The sequence below is a fragment of the Eublepharis macularius genome, chromosome 12 (genome assembly GCF_028583425.1).
Source record: "Eublepharis macularius isolate TG4126 chromosome 12, MPM_Emac_v1.0, whole genome shotgun sequence".
In the NCBI taxonomy this organism is placed as follows: Eukaryota; Metazoa; Chordata; class Lepidosauria; order Squamata; family Eublepharidae; genus Eublepharis; species Eublepharis macularius.
Genome location: NC_072801.1, coordinates 14,079,914 through 14,102,671, shown reverse-complemented (window position 1 = coordinate 14,102,671; position 22,758 = coordinate 14,079,914). Strand labels below are relative to the sequence as shown.

At 46.1% G+C, this 22,758-nt stretch overlaps 1 protein-coding gene across 2 annotated transcripts in view; it reads right to left on the bottom strand.

The window, feature by feature from the left end:
• Nucleotides 1-22,341, bottom strand: part of XPO6 (exportin 6) — a 44,985-nt gene extending 22,644 nt beyond the window's left edge. Inside the window, exons 1-9 of one of the 2 annotated variants that reach the window (XM_054994600.1) lie at nucleotides 21,657-22,341; nucleotides 12,107-12,197; nucleotides 8,607-8,719; nucleotides 7,954-8,151; nucleotides 7,110-7,269; nucleotides 6,407-6,484; nucleotides 5,432-5,885; nucleotides 3,307-3,433; nucleotides 2,017-2,126 (exon numbers count right to left, since the gene is read on the bottom strand). In XM_054994600.1, coding sequence (XP_054850575.1) covers nucleotides 2,017-2,126; nucleotides 3,307-3,433; nucleotides 5,432-5,885; nucleotides 6,407-6,484; nucleotides 7,110-7,269; nucleotides 7,954-8,151; nucleotides 8,607-8,719; nucleotides 12,107-12,197; nucleotides 21,657-21,659 — 1,334 coding nt within the window. In that variant the 5' untranslated portion in view covers nucleotides 21,660-22,341. Of the gene's footprint in view, nucleotides 1-2,016; nucleotides 2,127-3,306; nucleotides 3,434-5,431; nucleotides 5,886-6,406; nucleotides 6,485-7,109; nucleotides 7,270-7,953; nucleotides 8,152-8,606; nucleotides 8,720-12,106; nucleotides 12,198-21,656 lie in introns of those variants that run through there. The other variant, XM_054994601.1, reaches the window with a different exon arrangement.
• Between the last annotated feature and the right edge of the window lie 417 nt (nucleotides 22,342-22,758).

Genomic DNA, 22,758 nt, shown 5'->3' with positions numbered 1-22,758 from the left:
CTCTGGACCGCCCCCTAATCTCCATTTCTGTGGTGATGTTTTTCCTGTATTGTTAGCTCCTTTGGGAAAAATGGGCTCTATGTGAATAAAATAAACGTATGAATTTATACATGTCCACCCATTCAAGTCTATGGCAGAAAGGAAAGGGCTGCCATTTATATATTGATAATGAGGGCAAGAGGATAATAAGTCTCCCCCCAACCCCAAATTTTGCTCTCTCTCTTTTGGGCATCACTGTTTTCAGCAGCTCACAGAAAGACAATGGTGGGCAATGGTTTTATTCTCTCTTATTGTTCAACACCCGGACTGTGCTTCAGAAACTCAGGCCTTTTCTTACAAAACCACTACTATTCCACCACCAATGGAGCAGCATGCTTTTGGCTGGAGGTAACTCTACCGAGAAATGAGCCGCTTGTTTCCTGTGCACAAATGCAGAACTCAAGCCTTTCCCACTAAGACTGGACCGTTGCAAAATGACAACATGCCCCCCCCCTTGAATTCCTGAGCTCAAACAAACATCAGCGCCTAATAATGACATAGCAAGCTGTGGGGCAACATCTGTCATCGTTTCATTCTTGTGGAAGAGAAAGGTCTGGAGAAACCACTTTTCAGGAAGGTGCCAACAGTGCCCCCGCCATCCAAAGACATGGTTTCCCTGGGAGAGTCAGCAGGTTGCTTTTGGGACATCCACATTTCCTCTCATGTTATCCTCACTGTGGGAAAAGAGTGCATTTCTGAAGGGTACCGCCAGTGGTTATCTGCATGCAGGATCTCCCCTGGCCTTGGAAGATCACACCTGAGACCCTACACTCATACAGTTAAGGAATCTCCTATTTGGGCATCTACTTCTACCTGCGGAGCAGGAGCAAAGCATGTGAGGTTAAGATGTGTATCCACTTCTGTCCGAGGAGAAAAGAAGATGCAAACAGGTCCTCTCACTTGACCGTTTGGGTAGTGTGCAGCGTTAGCTATTAACATAAATTTATTTCATTATTTGATTTTCATGTTGGCTTTCTTCCAAGGATCTCAGAGTGGGAGCTTTACTTGCGAGGGAGGCTCAAAGTAAAGTGTGTACCTGTCTCAAAATCAGGCTAACAGAGAGGGGATATGAACCTAGGTCTTTACAGTCTAACTAAATCAAAAAGAGTCCAGTAGCACCTTTAAGACTAACCAATTTTAATTATTATAGCATAAGCTTTCGAGAATCAAGTTCTCTTCATCAGATGCCTGATCAAAACAGTTTTGATCAGGCATCTGATGAAGAGAACTTGATTCTCGAAAGCTTATGCTATAATAATTAAAATTGGTTAGTCTTAAAGGTGCTACTGGACTCTTTTTGATTTTGCTACTACAGACTAACACGGCTAACTCCTCTGGCTCACAGTCTAACTAACACACCAACTTCCTTAGACTGACTTGTAAGCGGAACTCTGTTGAATTAAAACAGGCTGATGCTGGTAGGGACAGGAAGTCTCAAACAGAGTTCCTGTGGTGTAACCGCACTCCCGGCTGTCAAATGAACACACGTAAAACCTGTGCTTTACAACTTCCGCTTAATACAGATGCTGTAAAAACATTCTTCTCGAAAAAGGTACTCCCATAAATAATGATGTAAGTGTATTCCTGACATCATTACATCAAGTGTAATGAGGCGTCAGTTTCCTACTCCCCTTCTGGCTTCAGTTCTTTCCCACGCTCCAAGTGAACAACTTGGGACGAAAGAATCTGGAGGAGTTTCAGACCCTCCCTCTTTATATCCCTGGAACTTGCATGAAGGCAAACTTCTTCCAGAGGGTGGATGGGAGAATACACGCCCCAGCAGGCAAGGCGTTCTTCGCAGCCAGAATCCTTCATGCACAGAGCTAGGTACAACAGGATTACCCTCTCGCACATATGCAAGGGCTTAAAACCTCTGTGCAATCTTCTGATACCAGCACAGAATTATGCCTGCTCCACAATTCACATCTGAAAGGCATTTAATCCCAAACGGCCTCAACAGCAACCAGTGTGACTTACCTGTTGAGAATTGCTTCCTTGTCAGTTAGGCGACTCTTGATCTTGCTGGTCAAGTAATCCAAGAAGAGTGCCCAGATGTCTAAGCAGGAAAAGTAACCCTCATGGGTAGGCTGAAAGGGGGACATTAGCGGTAACAGTCACTGACTAGAAACTCAAGCAGGAAAGGATGGCCAGTCGCTCCCTAGACACGTCAACTTCCTCTCCTCGGTAAAGCACTTAAATGCTCACTTGGTATCTAGTAAGCCCCCATCTCTATTATCTGTTTCCATCCACAGTTCTCATGTGCTCCCCTCAGTCATTTGGCAGCAGCCATACAAATGGGGAACCCAAGTTACCTTACTGGAGCAAGGTAAGTGCATTTCAACAAGCGCTATTTATTCTTAAACCCTAGAAACAGACTGGAGAAAATTATATTTAATTACGGCTGGGATTTTAAAAAGATGTAACATGTTTTAAATACACACCGCCACCCCCATGGGCACACCCCAACTAGCTTACAAAGGCAACTCTTTAAATTTATTTAATCTACTATTTAGAGGCCTGCTTTTGCACATAAATACCACAAATGACTGGCTCGATGGGGTGCTCTGTGTGTGTGCGTGTGTGCACGCGTGCGTGCGCGTCTTCAAAGAAAGATGGCAGCAATTATTAAGAAGATCAGACCTAATTCAAACCACTGGGCCTGTTTATTAAAATCTAATTTAATTCTTCCCCGTCCATCTTGGACTGAAAAACAGATAAGCACAAAATGAGGAAGGAGAATGCTGTGTCGGCACAGAAACAGATTTCCTCCTCCTTTGCCCCACTCTGAGGAAGACCTCTGTGTAACTGAAACTTCAGGTGCAAGTTTTTGTTTTTTTTAACGACAGCACCGTCCTACGCAGTTATACCTTTCTAAGCCCATTGACTTCGATAGGCTTAGAAGGCTGTAAAGTCTGACGACGATGGCACAGCCCGTAGGCCAAATAGTGTATTACCTTTTAAGATCTTAACAATAAAACCTCAAAAACTCTTATTTGTTTTATGTTTTTGGTTAGGCTGAACCAAGGCAGATAAGATCTGATCATGCCCAAAACATCTATATTTCTAGGCATCAGGGTAAATCTGCACAGGGCCCGCAAGGGTTTTTCTGACGCCAGAGATTATAAGACTGCTCACACCAACCTGGAGAGGAAAAGTAATTTTTATTAAGCAAGATCAACTATCACTGAGCAGAACCTCTGACCCAGCAGGAAATCAAGCATGAGGAACAAAGCTGGAGGAAATGGACGGGGGGCTACAACACAGTACCTGATGAAAAGTATACTTGAAAAGCAGGGCCAGGAATTCAACGACAGGAAACTGTGAGTAGGACTCGATTCTCCGCAAATGGACACTCACAAAGAGGCGCAAGAAATCAGTAAACTTCTCTATGTAACTAAAAGACGGGAATAAAAAAAAGGAGAGAAAGCCCCAATAAGAAAAGCCTGACTCCGTCAGCAGCAGAAGTTGCATTGAAATATTGCAATTCACTCATTTCCAAGCCAACAGTTAAAATTAAAGCCCTACAACAATTACCTACATGGCGGGTAACCCTTCCTTCCATTAACACCTGAAACATAGCAGAAAGAGACAGTCGCGTCAAAAGCAACTTCAGCTTGGTGAAATAATCCAAAACACACATCCTCTGCTTAGCAGCCCCCTTAGTGCTTTATATGGATTGCACAACCCCATCTCAGATGAAAGAACAGCGGGTCAGCCAGCAGGATGTTTAAAACTGGAAACCACGGTCTGGATCCAGAGAACCACGTGAGAAACCCAAGGAAAGAAGAATTGTGTTGTGAAACTGCAGCCCTCCAGACCGCGTCTGAAGGGAAGGGAGAGTTCAGAAGCACGGTGGTTCAGGAATAATTGCCCATTTGCTGCTTCAAGTTTTTAAAAGAAAGCCTCAGGAGCAACGAAAACGGTTCTTTGGATCTAGGCCAGATCTTCTAGTCGAAAGCCATCCGGTTGATAGAAACAAAGTCAGAGATGACCCATTACCTACTAGACCCCACCCCCTCTCCAAGTTCTGGCTTTTTTGCAGACAGAGGACGCAAAGTAATTCTGAAGTCTGGTTCTTAAAGAACACAGTACGACATACTCAACCACCTTGAGCTGGATCTATTTGGGATACAGAATTTTGGCTTCCTGGTTTCTAGCACTCATGGATCAGGACGTTTTTAAAAAGTGCTTTTGCACCTGACAGCTCAAGAGGCAGGGGATTATCATTCCCACAACCAACAGAAGAGACAAGGCTTAAACTGAGGGTTTACAAATGGGGCAAGGGCTGACTGAGTAAAGCGGGAACTGGGCAAGGTATAACTGGGTGCTGTGTCCTCAAGGACACCCTCAGTTTAAGCAGTCCACCACCACTATCTTAAGGACAGGGAAACCCACATTATCTGAAGGACAGCCCTGTAGGAGAGCCTTTTTGGCTGTTGTACACCCTCCCCCACCAATGCAACTGCCACCATACCATCCCGGCTGGTCTGCCGCAGGGGTCTGTACACAACTCTGTTTTGGAAGGTCTTGAAAAAAAATCTGATTTGCTGATGTGCAAGGTTTTAATGAGGCCATTTTTTAAAAAACTACTATCACCTTCCAGGGACATTTAAGTAGAAGCAAATATTACGACCAGTTTCTTAGAGCCCAAAAGAAGCATTAAGAGTAACTCTGAAGCCATCAAGAGATGCCTCCTGCAACCCTTCCTGCCAATTTAAAGTTCAGTGGCTATTTTAGACAGCTAAACCACTCCCTCTTTTATCATTTTTTGTCAAAAGCAGTCCACAAAATGAGTCCCTTAAAAGTCCCCCAGATACACAAATCAAGGAGTACATGTAATTAAAAAAAAGAAAACTGTGGAATTTTGACTTTGGAACACCTATTTGTATAGTTGATGGGCAGCCAAGCCAGCTCAACGATCCAAAATCGTTCAACTCCACATATTTCAGAGCATACCATGCTTAAAATTAGTACTTGCTTCCTTTCAAAACCTGGAGTTTTCCTCCCGTGCTCTTTTTTAAAAATAAAATATTTATATTTTTTAAATAAAAAAGAGCAAGTATCAATCAGAAAAAGGAATACTCCTTTACCTCATTGTGTCCCTTTGGATGCTTTCAGCAACAACTGAATGTCGGCAAATTCAGATCTTGTCCCACCTCAGTCCTGCAGTCAAATGTAATGAATGGGCGAGGGGGGGGGGTGACAATGCAACCCTACGGCACCCCGGCAGCTTTGCTCCTTCTGCCAATGTACCTGGTTACATCTACCTACCCCCTTGCTCTGTTACTAGAGCAATTAAATACATGACGCACAACAAGCGATCGGTCAAGGCAGCCTGGCAGTAAGAAGAAAGGCTAAAGGCAGCCCCCTCTCATCAGCTGGACTCCCTCACCTCTCATCCAGCTCCTCCAGTCGGCTCTTCACTGTGTGGGCGTTGTTCTCCTTGGTGATCTTCTGCAGGAGGTAGAAGGTCTGCTGGAACATCCGCAGCAAGTACTCCTCGAATGCCACTGGCACACAGTTCTTGGACATCAGCTCATTGATGCACGACATGGCGAGCACCCCGAGCCGGCCCCGCTCCGGGCCCAAGACTGAGTTCTGACTGCTGCCGTTGAGGGATGGCATCTTGCGGGTTCGCGTGTCACAACCAAAGCGGGCAAAGTGGAAGATGGTGGTGAGGAGGGAAGGCGTGATGCTCGCGGAGAGGGGGATCCAGCTGAAGAGGTGTGCTAGGCACTCCAGTGCCAGGCAACAAACGTACTCGCTTTCTGTGTCCAGGACAGGGATCGGCTGATTCAGCAGTTTGGCTGTGCTGGGACTCCGCAACAGGCTACTTAAGAGGTCACCTGGGAAAGCAAAAGGGACAAACACACACAAATTCATTCCGGTAGTTACTACAGATGGGCGAGGAAGAAGGAAAGAGTTAAGGTTTAGTGCTCGGAACATGCAATAAATCCAACAAATTGGTTCCTGGTTGAGATGAGATCTGAACCTGTAGTCATCTGGGGCCGCCAAGTTATTGGTAGTTTTCAAAGGGCCCATTCTCACTTTACCCAAGAAGCATGGGAATCACAACAGCGTTACTTCTGACCAAACTGCTAGGGTGGTATTAGAATACCACCACCCCCAGTACATGGGAGCAGTCAGTGACTGCTTCCTATACCAGTGTCATCCCTCTGGAACTGAGGCAATGCTGGCACGGACCTGCATTTTGTCTGGAAGTTACCCCACCAGCATGAGAAGGAGAAGCGGCAATAATTCCCTTTGCGACTCTGCTAACAACAGGCCTAAGCCCCAAGTCCTCTGATCTGTAACGTATCACTAGCAGATGAACATACTTAGACAGTGGTGCAGAATGAGGCCTTACCGCTTTCTCCTGACGTTGGAGATGGTGGCGGAGTGGCAGCAGTAACACTGTATTTGTCCCAAATGCTCTCTAAGAGACCTATTATGGAAGAAGTGCAAAAGTACTGTGGATTACCTCCTGTATGCCTTGGATCATCAGCTGTGTTGATACAAAAGCTCCCCTCTCTCAAAGGAGACTTATGTCAATATGAGGAGCTATTTGGAAGAGCCCCTTGCAGAAATTTCAGGCAGCGTGTGGTGTGGTGCCTGCACTCAGGTCTTAACGTAGTTATCAGGGAGGAAGATGCTATCTTTGCTTGACCACAAGCAAGAGATGCAGAACTTGCCATTTTCGACCCTACCCTTCCTTGAATGAAGCTCAGGGATCCCAGCTTCTCCATTTTCCCTTCACAGCGACTCTGTGAGATAGGTTAACTAGGGAGAACACAACTAGCCCCAAGGTGAGCTTTGTGGTTAAGTGGGGATATGAAGTTGCTAGAGACTGTGATTGAACAATATTGGCCATATTGACACAGTCAAAGATAGCAGTGATAGTACCCTTGGGTCGTCCTCTACAGATTGTAAAGTTGCATACAGAAATACTTAGAGGAACTGTTGCCCAGCTCAGAAAACCCTCCTCCACAACTGAATATCCACAGTGGTGGAAAAACCAGGGATTACCTCCCCTGCCTCCCACTGTGCCCATCAGAGGAACCAACCCTCACCTGTAATAAGTCCGAGGACTGTCTGGACCTGATCCAGGAGCAACTTGCGCAGCTCTTCTTTCCGAGCTATGCTGAGATCTTCCCGTGGACATGCCAGCTCTTCTGACGTTGTCTTTAGCATGATCAGCCCAAGCGGCGTTGTCACGGGGGACTGGATCAGCTGTAAAAGGTTAAAAACACATGCACACGCACACACAAAAGCCTCAGGATGGAGTACTGGGGCTAGTTTTTTTCCTTCAAGAATACTAACAGAACCCTAAAGGAAAAGTTGCAGTGTTGAAATGGGACTCATTTCTGAACTGTGAGCCGAGTGGAGTCCATGTGATTTTCTACACCGAAAGAGATTAAGTGGCCACTCCTGCCAGGCACAACAAGGATGGTGACACATTAAGGACAGACAAAAGGGCACTGTCTAGCTAGGATCCTAAATAACTAAGGAGGATGGGTGCTCCAGAGATTTTATGCCATTAAGACAGAGTGACAGGCAGTTTGTCCGAGATGTGTGCACTGAAAACCATCTGGAGGAACTGCCTAAGGCCAACAAATACTGACACCCCTATTCACATATGATTAACTAGGGACAGAGATCCAGCTCTGTGTCAGAAAAAGCCATATGCAAAGTGGACCCAGGTAATAGTACAGCCGCTTGCATGAAAAATATTAATTCTCTATCACCCCACTAAGCTGTAGTGGTCAGAACACTGGACTTGGGCTGGGGAGTCTTGGGTTCAAACTTCCACTCAAGTGACCAAGTTTCCCTCAAATGTGTCAGAGAGACAAAGAACTCACTCAGCTTGAACCTGCTAACCGACTTCAGGCATGCAATTTCGAGGAACCAACTTACCTGCAAAATGTTAGTGAAGAAGTCATGGTAGAACATGGGCCAGTCCTGCCGGCCGATATCCACAATAACTTTGCAAAGCTTGTTCCTGATGAAGTAAGGCAGAGTTTTGTGGTGAGCCAGAAGGAGCTTGGGGAGGCAGCTGCGTATCTCCATTTTATCTTGTGATGGGACACCGAGCCACATCTTGTTAATCAGGTTCTAAAAATGACAGACACATCCCAGTGTTTCAGGCTTGTCTGCGGCTACAGTGAACAGCAGAGAGTGAAGGGGGAGATTTCACTGCTCAGAAGTCTGCTTTGGAACATTTACTTAACAACAGAACTCAATAGTGAGCTCTGGACAAACATTTAGTCACCTTGTAAACTATCATCAGAAAGTGATACATAGATTTTAAATAAAAATAATCCCTTGCGCCTGCCCAGTGCAGCACAGCTACAAGGTGCACCAAACTAAAAAGAGCAAGGATTTGCTAGAATGAGGGAAGAGGTGCCCTAAAGCATACACACAGACCACCTTCTCCGCTTTTATCAACCTCTTCTGTTTGGAATGGGAAGTTATTGTAGTTGAGGGCAATGCAAAGACTGCAGCAAAGAAGTGATTTAGCACCAGGTAAGAATGTTGCTGGGCATCTTCATACTGATCTGAAATCTCACCTCAAACACTGTCAAACTGTACATCATGACGTAATCATTCCTCGTACTTGACAGGAAATAGATGCAGAACCTCCAGGCACCAATCTGCTGGGCAAAGTTATTCAGGAGCTCCTCTAGCAGGGGAGACATTTGCAAAAGTGGTATTATGAGCTAGAGAGGCACATTATACAGTTAGCAGCAGGACAATATAATAATATAACATCTGATTTATATACCGCCCTTCAGGACAGCTTAGTGCCCACTCAGAGCAGTTTACAAAGTACGCTATTATTATCCCCACAACAATCACCCTGTGAGGCAGGGGGGGCTGAGAGGGCTCCGAGAAGCTGTGACTGACCCAAGGTCACCCCAGATGGCTACAAATGGAGGAATGGGGAATCAAACCCGGTTCTCCAGATTAGAGTCCTGCTGCTCTTAACCACTACACCAAACTGGCTCTCCGGCACTTTCAGGATTAACTTTCACAGATGACAGGTACTCAACCCAAAGTCCTTGGTGAGGCATCACTGCTGCCGCCACCAGTAAGTCCACAGAACCAGGCTTTTCACAAATCTGGGGATATCGTCGGTCATTTAGCAGGTTCCTGATCTTTTGCAACTAACATGCTCTCAACCACATGGCATTAGTGTCTAAGCAGCTCGGGTTGATTCAAACCATTACACAATGAAAAAACTCAATTACCCAATGAGACGGGAAATTCGTTTTTAAACGAAAAGTGAAGACTTGATTAAATCTGCCATCGAAGCATGCCGCTGAATCACTTCAGCAAAACTCCCAGAAGATACATCGTTGTTTCAATGCAAGCTGTTCACAGAAATTCACACTTCCTGCCCTTCTAGAGTGCTTCTGAAGCTACTAGGAGGCACATAAATGTCATCCCAAAGCAGCCTACAGTTTCCTCCAGCACAGAAACGTGTGAAACTCGTATGTGATGTTTTCACACCTCAGAAGACCAGTTTAGAAAGCACATGAAGCTGCCTTATCCTGTATCAGGCCCAGTGGCCTATCAAAGTCCCTCTTGTTTCTTGTGACTGACAGCAGCTCTCCAGGAGTTCTGGTAGAGGCCTTCCACATTTGCGGGACTGCCTCTCCCCATAGGTGCCCCGGAGGACGCTCCGATCAGGAGAGAAACAATTACTGGTGGTCCCTGGCCCCAGGGAGGCCTGCCTGGCCTCAACCAGAGCCACGGCTTTTTCGGTCCTGGCTTCAGCCTGGTACAACTCTCTGTTCGTTGAGACCAGGGCCCGGCAGGATTTGTTATCATTTTGCCGGGCCTGCAAGACAGAGAAGTTCCACCAGGCAGATGGTTGAGGATGGGCTTGGCCTTCATCAGCCGATAAAAAAAGAGGCAGAATATAACATCTGAACCCTCCCTACTAGGATTGTCCACCACCTTGCTTTGTTAAGTAGCATTTACTGACTGCTGCCATCTGGTTATTATATTATTGTATACTGAACATCTTAAAACTTCTTTATGATTTTACATTGTATGAATTATCTTTAATGTGTTTTTAAATGGTTGTAATCCGCCCTGAGCCATTGTGGGGAGGGCGGAATAAAAATCCAAAGTAAAAAATAAATAAAATCACCCGGCCACTGGATCTTTTTAACAGGCAATGCCAGACACTGAACCTGGAACCGTCTAAATGCAAAACTACTGAGCCACAGGCCCACCTCCTACAGGTTTTCTTACTGAGTGATCCATGTAATAAGTAAGGGTGGGATGTACACCCCAAGGAAGACTGCTAGCAAGGACTTCCGGTTTCCAAACATGCAACGTGCTGTCTGCATCACTTAGCCTAAGCAAGAGAGAGCATCTTTGACAAGATGGCCAACAAAGGAATTCCGCATTCGTTCCGAAACGAAATACAGGAGACTTGGAGTAAGGTGACTTCCCTCTTCTCAGCTGCTGAAAAGAGCGAGGAAGAGCTTGCTGGCAGCAATTGAACTCCAGCTGGGCTACGTTTGTGTTCTTCTTCCTGCAGGTATCATAAAGCCTGGGTGTGGAACAGGCCTGAGCCAAAGGGTCCTGACCTTCTGGCTCCTAATTAGTGGCTTGCAGCCAGTGCCTGTAGAGGAACTAGCAACTGAATCCTGATCTGCCCAAGACACTGTTTCATTTGTTTTTGTTTATTTATATCGAGGTGCTGGAAGCTGCTTAGGGCCTCTTCAGGGAGAAAAGCAGGAGATAAATATCTAAATAAATATCAGGAGAGAGGAAGGGAAAGCCCTCTGCCAAAGACACTAGAGAACTTCTGCCAGGCAGAGCAGGCAAAAGCCTGGAATAAACAGAAGACAGCTTTGTGGGTTCAAGACCTGAGTGTATTGAATTAATGAAAACAGCCAACTGAGACGGAGGTTCTGGAGGGCTGACAGCAACAGTGAATATGACGGCAGCAGATCCGTCTCTGGAAAAGATAAGCTGCCCCCAATCCTAGGAGGACACTAAATGGACTACACCACACATTCTGCAGTGTGGAGCCAGAGAACTGGACAAGAGCCTCTTGATCCTGTTTGCGAAGAACTCTGTCTTCTTCCAGCCGCTGCAGACGATGACTATCCAATTAATCTGAGAGCCAATGTGTTGTACTGGCTAGAGTGACGGACAACGATCTGGGTGACCCGAGTTCGATTCTCTGCTCTGCCATGGGCGCTTGCTGAGCGCCCTTGGGCCAGTTACACACACTCAGCCCAACCTACCTCACAGGGTCGTTGTGAGGGTAAAATGGACAAGAGAATGACAGAAGCCATTGGGATCCCTAATGCGGCAAAAAGTGGGGTATAATTGAAGTAAAAAACCGTTTTTTAAAACCCTTTCCCATACAAAAATGTTCTTTTGAATTAGTCCAACAGGGAGCTTATTCTGGAATGTTCACCCTTCCCAAAGTCCAGAGGGAAGCAAGAGGAAACATTCAACAGGTGAAGGGGAAAACTTCCTGAACAGGGACACTTGCAGTTCCACAGAAAATCAGTGTACATGTTTTGTAGATTCCACCCGTGCCTTGAAAATGGATTACACAGAAGAAGGTCCTAAGCGCCTCTGGCAGCCCTCCATGGGGAGAAGTCAGCCCTGTACACACAGAGTGAACAGTTCCTTCTGTACAGCTTGAAGGATGACAACCTTGGGACTCAGGCATTTACTTAAGAAGGTGGATTGGGGAATTTTACAGGCCTTTGTGCGGGGCTGAAGCAAAGTCTGCATTCCAAGACAATCATCAGTTGCTGCCAGTTAAGAACTTGACTGCATACTGATGAATTAGAGCCATCTGCCACATTAAAAAAAAAATTAGGGCACTGTGTGTGTGACGCTCCCTCCCCAAGGTAGCAAGTATGGATTGGGATATTCTGGTTGCATCCCAGGGGCTTAAGCATGCAATCAAATATGAAATGGTCAATACAGCAACTCAGACACCAAACAGTGAAAATCTGTTTCTCATCCTTCAACTATTACAGCTAGCCAAAGACCTCAGCTTCAAAAGCTGGAAAGTCGGGGTGCTTACCGATCTCACGCTTTCTCTCATTTGTAGTGCAGTTGTGGAAAAACTCGGTCATTAGACTCTCCAGAGCTCGTAAGGAGGCCTCTTCTGATGCCTGCCAAAGAGGTTTGCAAGAAAGTGTTAAAATAGTGCATTTGATAAGCCTTGAGCGGGCTCAGACCGGCCTGAACTGCCCCCAGGGACCTCTGTCCTCTTCTGAGCTTTCAGGGACCTCTCCTGCTGGTCTTCTTTCACGCCAACCCACGCCAGAACGACACCTAGTCCAAACCAAATTATGCAGGGCAGACCTAGTGTACTGTAGTATTCTAAGGACAGAATCTGGACATCCTTCGCACGGAACATGGAGCTTTGAACCAATGTACACATGACCCCATTTCTCATAAAGACCAAGGTAAGGCATCGAACTAGAGACAAGATACCAAGATCAGGATCGTGTGCAGGAAGAGATCTGCGTACGAGAAGGCAGAAAAGAGGGTGGGCCTGCCTAGGCTTGGCCCAAATCTTTCTGTGGATGAAACATGACAGCCTAAAGCAGTGGAAGCACCAGACTGTGGGTAGTCTTCAGGATTAAACGGGTTACCTGCCACCATAAGTATGGAAGATATTGTCAGTCTCCCAAGTGATACAACATCCAGCAGCTTTCCTAAAGACGAGTCTCTGCCTCAAACAAGCCACTACACAGTTTTAAAGCAAAGAAGCCCAATTTCTAAACCCCGTTTCCCCAAGTGGACCCTCCAGGTTTGGATAGGAAGGCTCACCACCTTCACCCCTGCAAGCTGAACTCAGAAATTCTCATTAGCCGAACTGAATTAAGACTGGCTTAGAAAGTGCTTGTAACTTAGCAACGGAATCCTGTATTTTCATCTTCCCCGACCCTCTTCAGAGGCTTAAAATAGAAAGTTCGTTCCATAAAGACCATCTCTTTCACAGGATCATGAATTAGACAGAACAGAAGAAGCTCAAAACCAGTGTGGCCCCTTATACCTTCAGGTTCCCGGGGCTCCTTGCCCTCAATATTCTTTCAGCTCCCCCCTCACCCCCCTTTTCAGAGTCCATTCTCTCTCTTCTACCACTGCTTTCCATAAGGACCTGCAGTGACAATCGCAAGGTTTTGTTCAGACAAGCAAGTCCTTTGGAAGTGGATGTTTTTCAGGGTCTGACTGTTGTGATTTTCTGTGTTGTTAACACAAGCAATTAACCTGGTCGCCTTCAATTAACAGTTCTACTTCCAGTGCAGAATATTGATTGTAACTAAATCTGAGAAATAAATACAGCAAACTCTCCCCCTGCAACCCACAAAGTGTTTAATGCCGCAGGAAGTAAGCGCTATAAGCATGTCTATTAGGAGATGCACAGTTAACTTTTGCAACAGCGCGGGGGGGGGGGGGGAACCTCTTCAACTCAAAAGTAACAACTATTTCTAATAGAAGATGTGACTTGATCATCCCCACCCCTTCTGCAAGAAGCTGTGGCTGGCGCGCATCCCCTAAGCCCACCATTTTATTCTTGCAACAAACCCAGTGGGATGGGCTAGCCTGGGAATAGCCAGTGCAATAAACAAAAGGGGTAAGTGGGAACTGGGGCCCATGTTCCCTTGGCACCCCAGATGGCAGCAGCATTTTCTCCATAGCTAAAAGATTGTGTCTGCATCGTGAAAAGCCCGTGTCACTCTTCATAGCCTTTATTAAACTAGACACACACTCATTACTATATACAGACACACATCACATAGAGTAGCTTTGAACTTCCATTTAGCAAATTGCCTCTACAATTGTTTCTCCAACGCCGGGTGAGTTTTTAAACAAACCCAAATACTTCAGTGTTGTGGATACTCTTTTCTCTGGATTTAATACATGTCAGTTCTAAATCAAACCGATTATTATTGCCTAGAACTTACTTAACCATCACTGGATGAAGTTAAACAATTCTTATTTCTGTGCTAGGAGCATGCCTGAATTCATTAGTAAGATGAAAAACAAATTTGACCTTGTACTTCCGGTTCTAATTCCTTTTAAATAACCCAGCACCAGTTACGACAAATGGACTCATCGGTATGCTTAGCCTTCTTTGAGATCTCTCCCCAAAGGTACACATAACGGCAGCATGACCACGTGGACCAAGTAGAACTTCCATGGTCCAAAGCAAAATACCTCTGAATACCAACAGGGTGCAACAATCGAGGGGCGTGGGGGGGGGACACCTCGGTCTCCATGTCCCTTTCCAGGGCTTTATTTCTGGGAAAAGAGGTGGTGGAACTCAGTGGGTTGCCGGCACTTCTTGGCGGGCAACTCTTGGCAGGAGGTGGTGCCCCTGGTACCGCATGCACACGCGCAAGGTGTGCGCACGCTCCCAGGACCGCACAATGACGTCACTTTGGGTCAGCTGGAACAAGGGGGAGTTTTTAAAAGTTTAAATCGCCCTCGGCGAAAATGGTCACATGGCTGGTGGCCCCGCCCCCTGATCTCCAGAGAGGGGGAAGTTTAGATTGCCCTCTGCGCCGGCACGGAGGGCAATCTAAACTTCCCTCTGTCTGGAGATCAGGGGGCGGGGCCACCAGCCATGTGACCATTTTCAAGAGGTTCTGGAACTCCGTTCCACCGTGTTCCAGCTGAAAAAAACCCCTGTCCCTTTCCAAGAGCTTCTGTTTGGCTACTATGGGTGCCAGGATGTTGGATTAAATGGACTACTAGTCTGATTCAGAAGGGCTGCTCTTATATAACAGAGCTGCCCATCACCATTATATTATACAAACTGTTGAAAGGTTTGAAAGCTTCCAAAAGCTAATACCAAATGTATTTTCTAGTTCCATATACGGATCTGCTCTGGGTTCCTGATCAGGGAGAGCGGTGGTATAAAAAAAGAAACAAAAGCCATGATTAAGAGTCTAATTCAGCCAGTCTGAATAAAATAAACATTTACAGCCTAATCCAAATGCATTATCCATCCCTGCTATAACCCCTCCAAGTTCCAGAGATAATTTCTCCTGCATTTTGCAGTTCGCACAGAATTTTATTTTCAGTTAGCACAGTATTTGATTTTCAGAGGCATCCAGCTTTCCAAATGCCGCCCCCACCCCCCAAGGCTTCATGACTAGCAAGAATAAATTCCTCTTCACTGTAGCCTATCACCTGGGAAACCAGGTATGGTCAGAAGATGACAGGGATCTTTGAACGAGTCATTGGTGTCCTATTTTCTGATCAAGCAATAGTAATGAAATTGTGAAGCAAACAGGAACTAGAGAGATGCAGAATGTATTTATTTTTTATTTCATTTACTTGTAACTTTTCCTCCCAATCAGGCCCCCAAACAGCTCAATCCTTCTCCTCTTCTCCACGGTATCCTCACAACAACTCTTTGAGTGGGTCAGGCCAAGAGGGTGTGAATGACCCAGGACCACCCACCAAGCTCCCAAAGGAAAGTATATATATTTGAACTGGGTCTCCGACACCCTAGTCCAATATTTCTAACCACTACACAATGCTGGCTGTCAGAGCTTTCGTTTTTTACCACAAGTGCAAGAGGTTGCTTTGTAAGAACTAATCAGAAGATCCTCAATAGCACAAATCAAGTCCTACGCTGTGAAAAAAAATTATATACATGCCATGAGAAAAGCCAGTTGCCAGGCTTCATATAAATTCTGCTGAACTAGAGCATCATATGGCAGCAGTTTCAAGATACAGGACTAGGACTAAACGGCAGGTCACAGGGTAGAGATCACTGCCATTCGCTTTTACAGCAAGAGAAAGGCCATGCAGTTTTCTCACAATGTCAGCTGTGCCCCCCTGCTCTGCAACTCACACTCAATAGCTGGACCTAAAGGATAGGCGTTTGAACAGGCAGAAGAGATATAGTCAATCACCTTTAAGCCTCATTGCCATCGCAACAAAAAAGATACGTTAATCTAAATATTAAACCTCTGAATTACGTCCTGAGATCTTCTACTCCTGCCCAATTACTACGTTCTTCTCCGTGCTCCCTCACACAGGGAGGGCAATCGCGGCGGCAGCCTACGCCAAGGCCTTCTTTGTAACCCCTCCTCACTGTTGTAGACCAGGCTGTCTCTAGGGATTCAGCGCATACCCTCTTGGACCACCTTCAGAAACAGATACAACACAGCCTGTTTCAAAGAACCTTTCCAAATTAGCTCTGATGGACTTGCTTCAGCAATTTGTCGGCTGGCTTTATTCATTTGCTTTTCCATGCAGAATGTTGAACTAATTTCTTTGGGGGGGGGGGTGGAGTTTATAAATATTTTAATACATAAGATCATGAAACATGAAAAATCACTCTTTTAAAAAGAAGCATTCCTCCTCAAAGATGCTAACAGTTATTGTAATTTTATTTTGTTTTACAAAACGTATACACCGCCTTTCTCTCCTCTTAAGGGCCACCAAGGGGGATAACAAATTAAAACACACACAATAAACTTGCAACTTAAAAACCACTAAAACCAACAATAAACACATCATTAAAACCATAGCTAAAATACAAACAACATAAGAATCACAACAGTAACATTGGACAGGAAGGAGAGATGACTGAGGGAATACCAAACAAAGTTGGATTTAATTTCTTGTGGAAAAGGAGTACTGAAACATTCAATATCAAGGCAGGGACTGAAGCGGTATATGCCAGCGGATATGTCATTGTGAATTTAGCATTTGGGAGAATAGCTCCCTCATTTTGCACACATCCTGAATGGGCAGACTAAGATACTTGTCCGCTTACCTCTCCCTGTGTACATTTCTTAAGAAATGCATTTTCTGGCCACTTCCCTAAAGATGTGTCATAATCAAACCAGTCCTGCACAATACATACAGAACTTCTGTTCAAAACAAATGCCAGACTTGCATTGCCCACATATTGGCAGGGGAAAACGACATCGCTCTGGTACAAGCTTATCTATCGCTGAACCTTTGAGTACTAGCACGGAAAGAAGACAGTCATTGATCTGGAGACCAGTGGGATGCAGTGAAAAGCTACCTAAATATGAACACATTACCCAGAAATAAAAGAGCCCCGTGGCGCAGAGTGGTAAGCTGCAGTACTGCAGTCCAAGCTCTTCTCATGACCTGAGTTCAATCCTGGCGGAAGCAGGGTTTAGGTAGCTGGCTCAAGGTTGACTCAGCCTTCCATCCTTCTGAGGTCGGTAAAATGAGTACCCAGTTTCCTGGGGGTAAAGTGTAGATGACTGGAGAAGGCAATGGCAAACCACCCCGTAAAAAGTCTGCCAAGAAAATGTCGTGATGCGACATCCCCCCATGGGTCAGTAATGACTCGGTGCTTGCACAGGGGACTACCTTGACCTTTACCCAGAAACAGCCAGACCAGCATGCAGTACAACTCCCTCCTACCAAATGTCAACAGGTTCTTCAACCCTTCTGTCTTTTCCCAACCCTGTAAGCTTTCTAAGGCCTACAAGGCTATGAAACTCAGACTCACTGTGCTGCCAAGTCAGAAAGCATCAATGATGCAAGCTAACGTACACTGTCAAGGCACTAGTTCTCAAGGTCTCTGCCAGGGGCCTTGCCCAGGCCTGCTTCCTAAAATGCTTTAATTGGAAAGCAAATAGATTGAACTGGGGATACCCCCGATACTCTAGGGTCATTCCCACCCGTCAGCATTTAAGACACAGCACAAAACTCCTCATGGCTATTAAGCACCAAAAGCATCTCACACGTGTAGACTGTTGGATTGCAAAGTGCATTGTTTATCCAGTACCACCCTCACAAGAAGTCATCGCTCCAGGTGCACATACATAAACTGTCTACATCAGTGGGTTTCAGACTTCTTATTCTAAGGGAGCCCTTTCTGCATCCAGTTCATCTCCTACGACCTGCCTGGCATGGAATTCTTTGGGTGTGTTTCTGTGGGAGCAACAACCAGGCCTGTCTGAACGGTGTGAACTGAAAGCATCACTTAAAAACATGGGGGATGATGATCCCCAATTTCCCATTACAGCAAAGAATGATGATGCCCCCTAGGGAGCCTGTTTACCGCTCCTGACCTTCACACTCAGAAGCCTCAGCTGAAGTTCTGAGAAATCCCAGAGATGCTCGTGACACAGTTATGGCTGCTCCAGTGGTGTTGCTGACACACTCCACAGGTTCTTTCACAGCATCCTAGAGCTAGAAGGGGCCTTGTTGGGCCATCTAGTCCAATCCTTGCACACTGCATGATATTCCTGCCCAAGTAATTGGTTCCACTGTCAAACCCATAGAAGCCTACTGTATTCTTGACTTCCCGAGCAGCAGAGAACACATGCTTGCTCTCTGCAGGTACTGGAAGACTACAATCTTGTCACTGCGTTCTTATCTTGCCCTCCCCCAGGCTACATAACCCTAGTTTCTCCAAATTTTCATCAAAGGATTTGTCATGCAGATCCCTGAGCATCTCCATTGCCTTTCTCCAAACCCATTATGATTTGTCCTTCATCCTTCTTAAAGTGCAGTGCCCAGAACGGGAGGCAATACACTAGACGAGGCCCGATCAGTATGGAATAAAGTGGAACCAGTACTTCTCATGACTTGAATATCATGTTTTTATGCATGCAGCCTAAAGGTCAGGGGGCAAGCTTATACGGCAGAGCAGAGTTTCTAACTCGGTTATCCCAGGTCCTAGTTTGGCACTCTAGAAACTATGCCACATCAGCTCTCAAGGTCTGGAGGTTCTTCAGGCATGTACTACTACTACCCAAGCCAGGATCCTCCCCTTCTTTACTTATGCACGTAATTATTTTTGTTTCAATGCAGAAATCTGGATATTAGGGCATTCAGTGGTGCTGAGGCTTTGTTGTTCCATGGAATTTCTAACTGTGGTTTCCACACGGCACTTAATATAATGCTATACAGTCCATGAAAATCCCATAATGCCCATCCCTCATGGTAAAGGGGAAAATGGAAGGCAATACTGACATGAGGTCTGTATGTGACTGGAGTAGGGAGAATCTAACATGCAGATACACCATACATAACCATCACAAAGAGATGCTATAAACATGAATAAGTAGCAAGTTACTTTAAGATCGATGTTGCCTTTATCTTGGAGTAAGAGTCAAAGATGTAAGAGCTCACGGATCTAGGTCACAGTCCTTGCAAACTCTCTGCTAAGGATCCAACTATTGAAAGAGCAAGAACTGGCTGACCAGCTAACAACCCCTTGCAGTTACAGGTGTGGACAGGCTATGGAGGTTTCCCCTCTGTATATGGAAGGAATGGATTGATTCAGCTATGCCACTGGCTTGTGCTGAACAGGAAGACACCCTCAGTCCCAAATACTGACTCCACTGGTGCTGATGAGAGCTCCCAAGGCACCGGTAGGAAAGGATGCTGGGCAAGGAGATCAGCCACAGCAGTGGAGGGGGGGGGGCACTCCATTTCCAAGACAACCAACTTCAACCATGCATTCATGCTAAGCAGAAAAACCAATGTGTCTACTTAAATTAACAGTGAGGAAGGGAGACAGCGGTAGGCCTAATTTCTTTGCTGCATATTAGTGGTCTTGTGCTGTAGCATGCCAGCAGAAATAAACTTTTTTAAAAAAATTACTGCACTGGCAAGAAAAAAATCTCAAGTGGAAAGCTACTCTAGTAATGGGCAGAACAGATCGTGTTAGAGGGACATGCCGTAGTAGCACAACTTGTAAGCAACAGGGCACCTACCTCCATTGCACCTTGCCAATCCTTACTTGTAAGTGTGGCACTGCAACTACATTACAAGTCAGAAAATAAAATTTCAACAAGCTAGATAGGCTTTAAAAGGATGGGAAGGCAGCAGTGGAACCTACTGAAATAAAATGGCTTGCCAGAGAAGCCCATTACCTGGATATGCTGAAATACCCGAGTATATAAATGACCTTGCTTCCCCAGAAAACTGCAAATATGGAAATGATCCTCATCATCAAGTTCATCCTTGGCAGTGCTGTTACATAAATGGGGGGGGGGGTGCGCTTCAAAAATCTCAGGCTTTAGATGCTGTTTGTGGGGACTCAACATCAGATTAAAATGGCAGACATACACATGCTTGTGCAAAATGTTCCCATGTCCATAAATTTCTAAGAGCAATTTAAATTTTTCTGGCTGAATTCACTATTCATCCCTAGTCCTAAAGTTTCATGGGAGCAGACTTGAGAAACCAGACCACCCTATCTCTCCCCGCCACCCCCTTGTCTAAGTGGCCCACAAAGGATGTGTGATGGAAGGCTATGGTTTCCCAGTTGGTAGCTCAAAACTGAATACTGATCCACCAATCACCTAAACGACAGGTTGCAGATGGTACATTCTGCATTCCTGCCTATACAAAGCACCAAAGATTTACCCACATCACTTGTCTAAAATTCTAAAGCATTAAATTAATGCCTAAACTTTTATCCAGCTGCATGCGCAAGCTCCTGATGTCATTTATACACTTGCCAGTCTCCAAAAAGCCTATACTCCTCAGTAAGGATTCAAAACATTAGGATCTCTTCAAACTGCATCCCGCATATTGGGGTGACAACATGCATAATTCTCTTTCTTTAGGGTCACTTACTGTAGTCAGAAGAGCACACTCACAACAACCAAGTCACTGCAAACAGCTGATATTCATGAACTGGCCAAAAATTTGCTTGAATTGAAGCCCACACAGCCAAGCTGTTATGTGCAAAACAACCAAGAAACTCTGGCCTCTAATTAATCTGCCACATAGCCATCCTTCAGCAAGGAGCTGTGTAGCTCTCTGGACTTTTGAATGCAGGTACTAACACTCCCCCTTAAGGCTCTCTATGAAACAGCCTGCTTCATGGATCGCCAGCCATCTCTGACATCAGCAGACCAGGAAGAAAAATGAACACTCTTAGCCACAAAGCTCACTACATATGAGGCTCTTTGTTACGTTACCAATCTCTGGCAACAGCTCTTTTTACACAGCTCTTAACTGCAAGTTCACTCCAGTCATCTTATTGGTAGGGCTTTGAATTCATCAAGTGTCCTTGGAGCCACCAACAAGGCATCTGCTTCTCAGAGTCTGTGCTGTGCAAGTGCATCATGGGGGCTGAGAGCATGATCTTCAATTCTCACGCTTCAAAGAGCACAAGCTCACTAGGCAGCCCTCCCTCTTCTCAATCTGTGTTACGGAGTTAATACCACCAGCCTACCTTACAGAACTGATGGACAGCTAGAGAAAATGAATAAAGCACCCATCTGAACGCTCAAAACACACTGCACATAAATGCAAACTATTAAGATCAGCACAGTAGGAAAGAGCAAGAGTCCAGTAGCACCTATAAGACTAACATCTGTGGTAGGGTAGGAGTTTTCGTGCGTCACAACTCACTTCTTCAGATATAGCTAGAATGTGAGTCCATCTGTCCTCTAGCTGTATCTGAAGAAGTGAACTGTGACTCACAAAAGCTCCTACCCGACCACAAATTTTGCTAGTCTTATAGGTGCTACTGGACTTTTTTTTCTCCTGCTAGAAACAGGCTAACATACCCATCAAGATCAGTACACTTAAAGAAAACCAGCCACCCTCCAAACCATGTATCAGAAGACCCCCCATGCCCCTTTTAAACTTACCATGGCTACTCAGGAGGCTTCCAGGATTATTTGGCTCTTGGTGTTTGGCTTTTTCTTCCCCCCCTCCCCCCTGTCACCTCATGTCATGGTGAAAGAAAGAGCTTCCTACCAGGGCCTGCTTCCCCCATTTGGGCAAATCTTTTTTTTTTAAAGCTCCCCCAGATCCTCCCCTCCCTGAGAAAGGGCAGGACGGCAATGCCCTCGCTGGCCTTTGGTTTCAGGAACCCATCAGAGAACAAGCTCAGCAGCACAAGCGAACACCCTCTCTCTCCAAATCCACCTGCACTCTCTCTCCACCCAACCAAAAAATAGTGTACAAAATGCCAAATGGGGAATAAAAACGGGGTTCCCTGAAAAAGGGGAAGAAGTTCCGGGGGAGGGGCGCCTCAAAAGCCTTAAGGGGTGGGCGGGAGTGCCTGGCAGGTGAGGGGAGAGCGCTCGGCCTCCCACAGGGGATGGGGTGGGAAAGGTCTGCCAGCCCACCGCCGAGACAGCGAAGGCCCAGCTCTCAGGCGGCGCCCCTTCTTTCCTCACAGCCCCACCCCTCGCTCCACACCGCCGCCCAACGCCTCCCTCGCTCGCCTGCTTCCTCCTCACGGGAACGGGGGGGAGGGGAACTGCCACTGCCCCGCCCACAACCGACAACCGTCAAGCGCCCCGCCCCACGCTCCCTTTCCCTTCCTGCTTCTCCCGCAAGCACCGGAAGCGCCGCTCAGCCCAGCTCTCTCCGCACAGCGAAAGAGCCGGACGCGCACGCGCGCGCCGAGCCAATCCGAGATGGGGGTGGGAGGAGCCAGCGACGCCGTGGCACGCACACGCGGACAGGAGCCACGCCCCCTTTCCGTTCCTATTTTTCCCGGGGTTCAATAGGCAGAAGGGGGAGGGGGCGCGCGCACGCCTCTAGAGACACGTAACCCTTTACTCGCCGCCGAGATAACAGTGAGCATGCGCAGTTGAGCCCTAACAGTTCATGAGGGAGGGGATTTTTGAAAAAAAATGTATTTTAAAATGATTCCCTTCCGTTTCTGTTTATAATTATTAATAGGAAAGAATAAATGAAAACAATAAAAAGAAAAAAGGGACCTTTTGGGGGGGGGGGCGG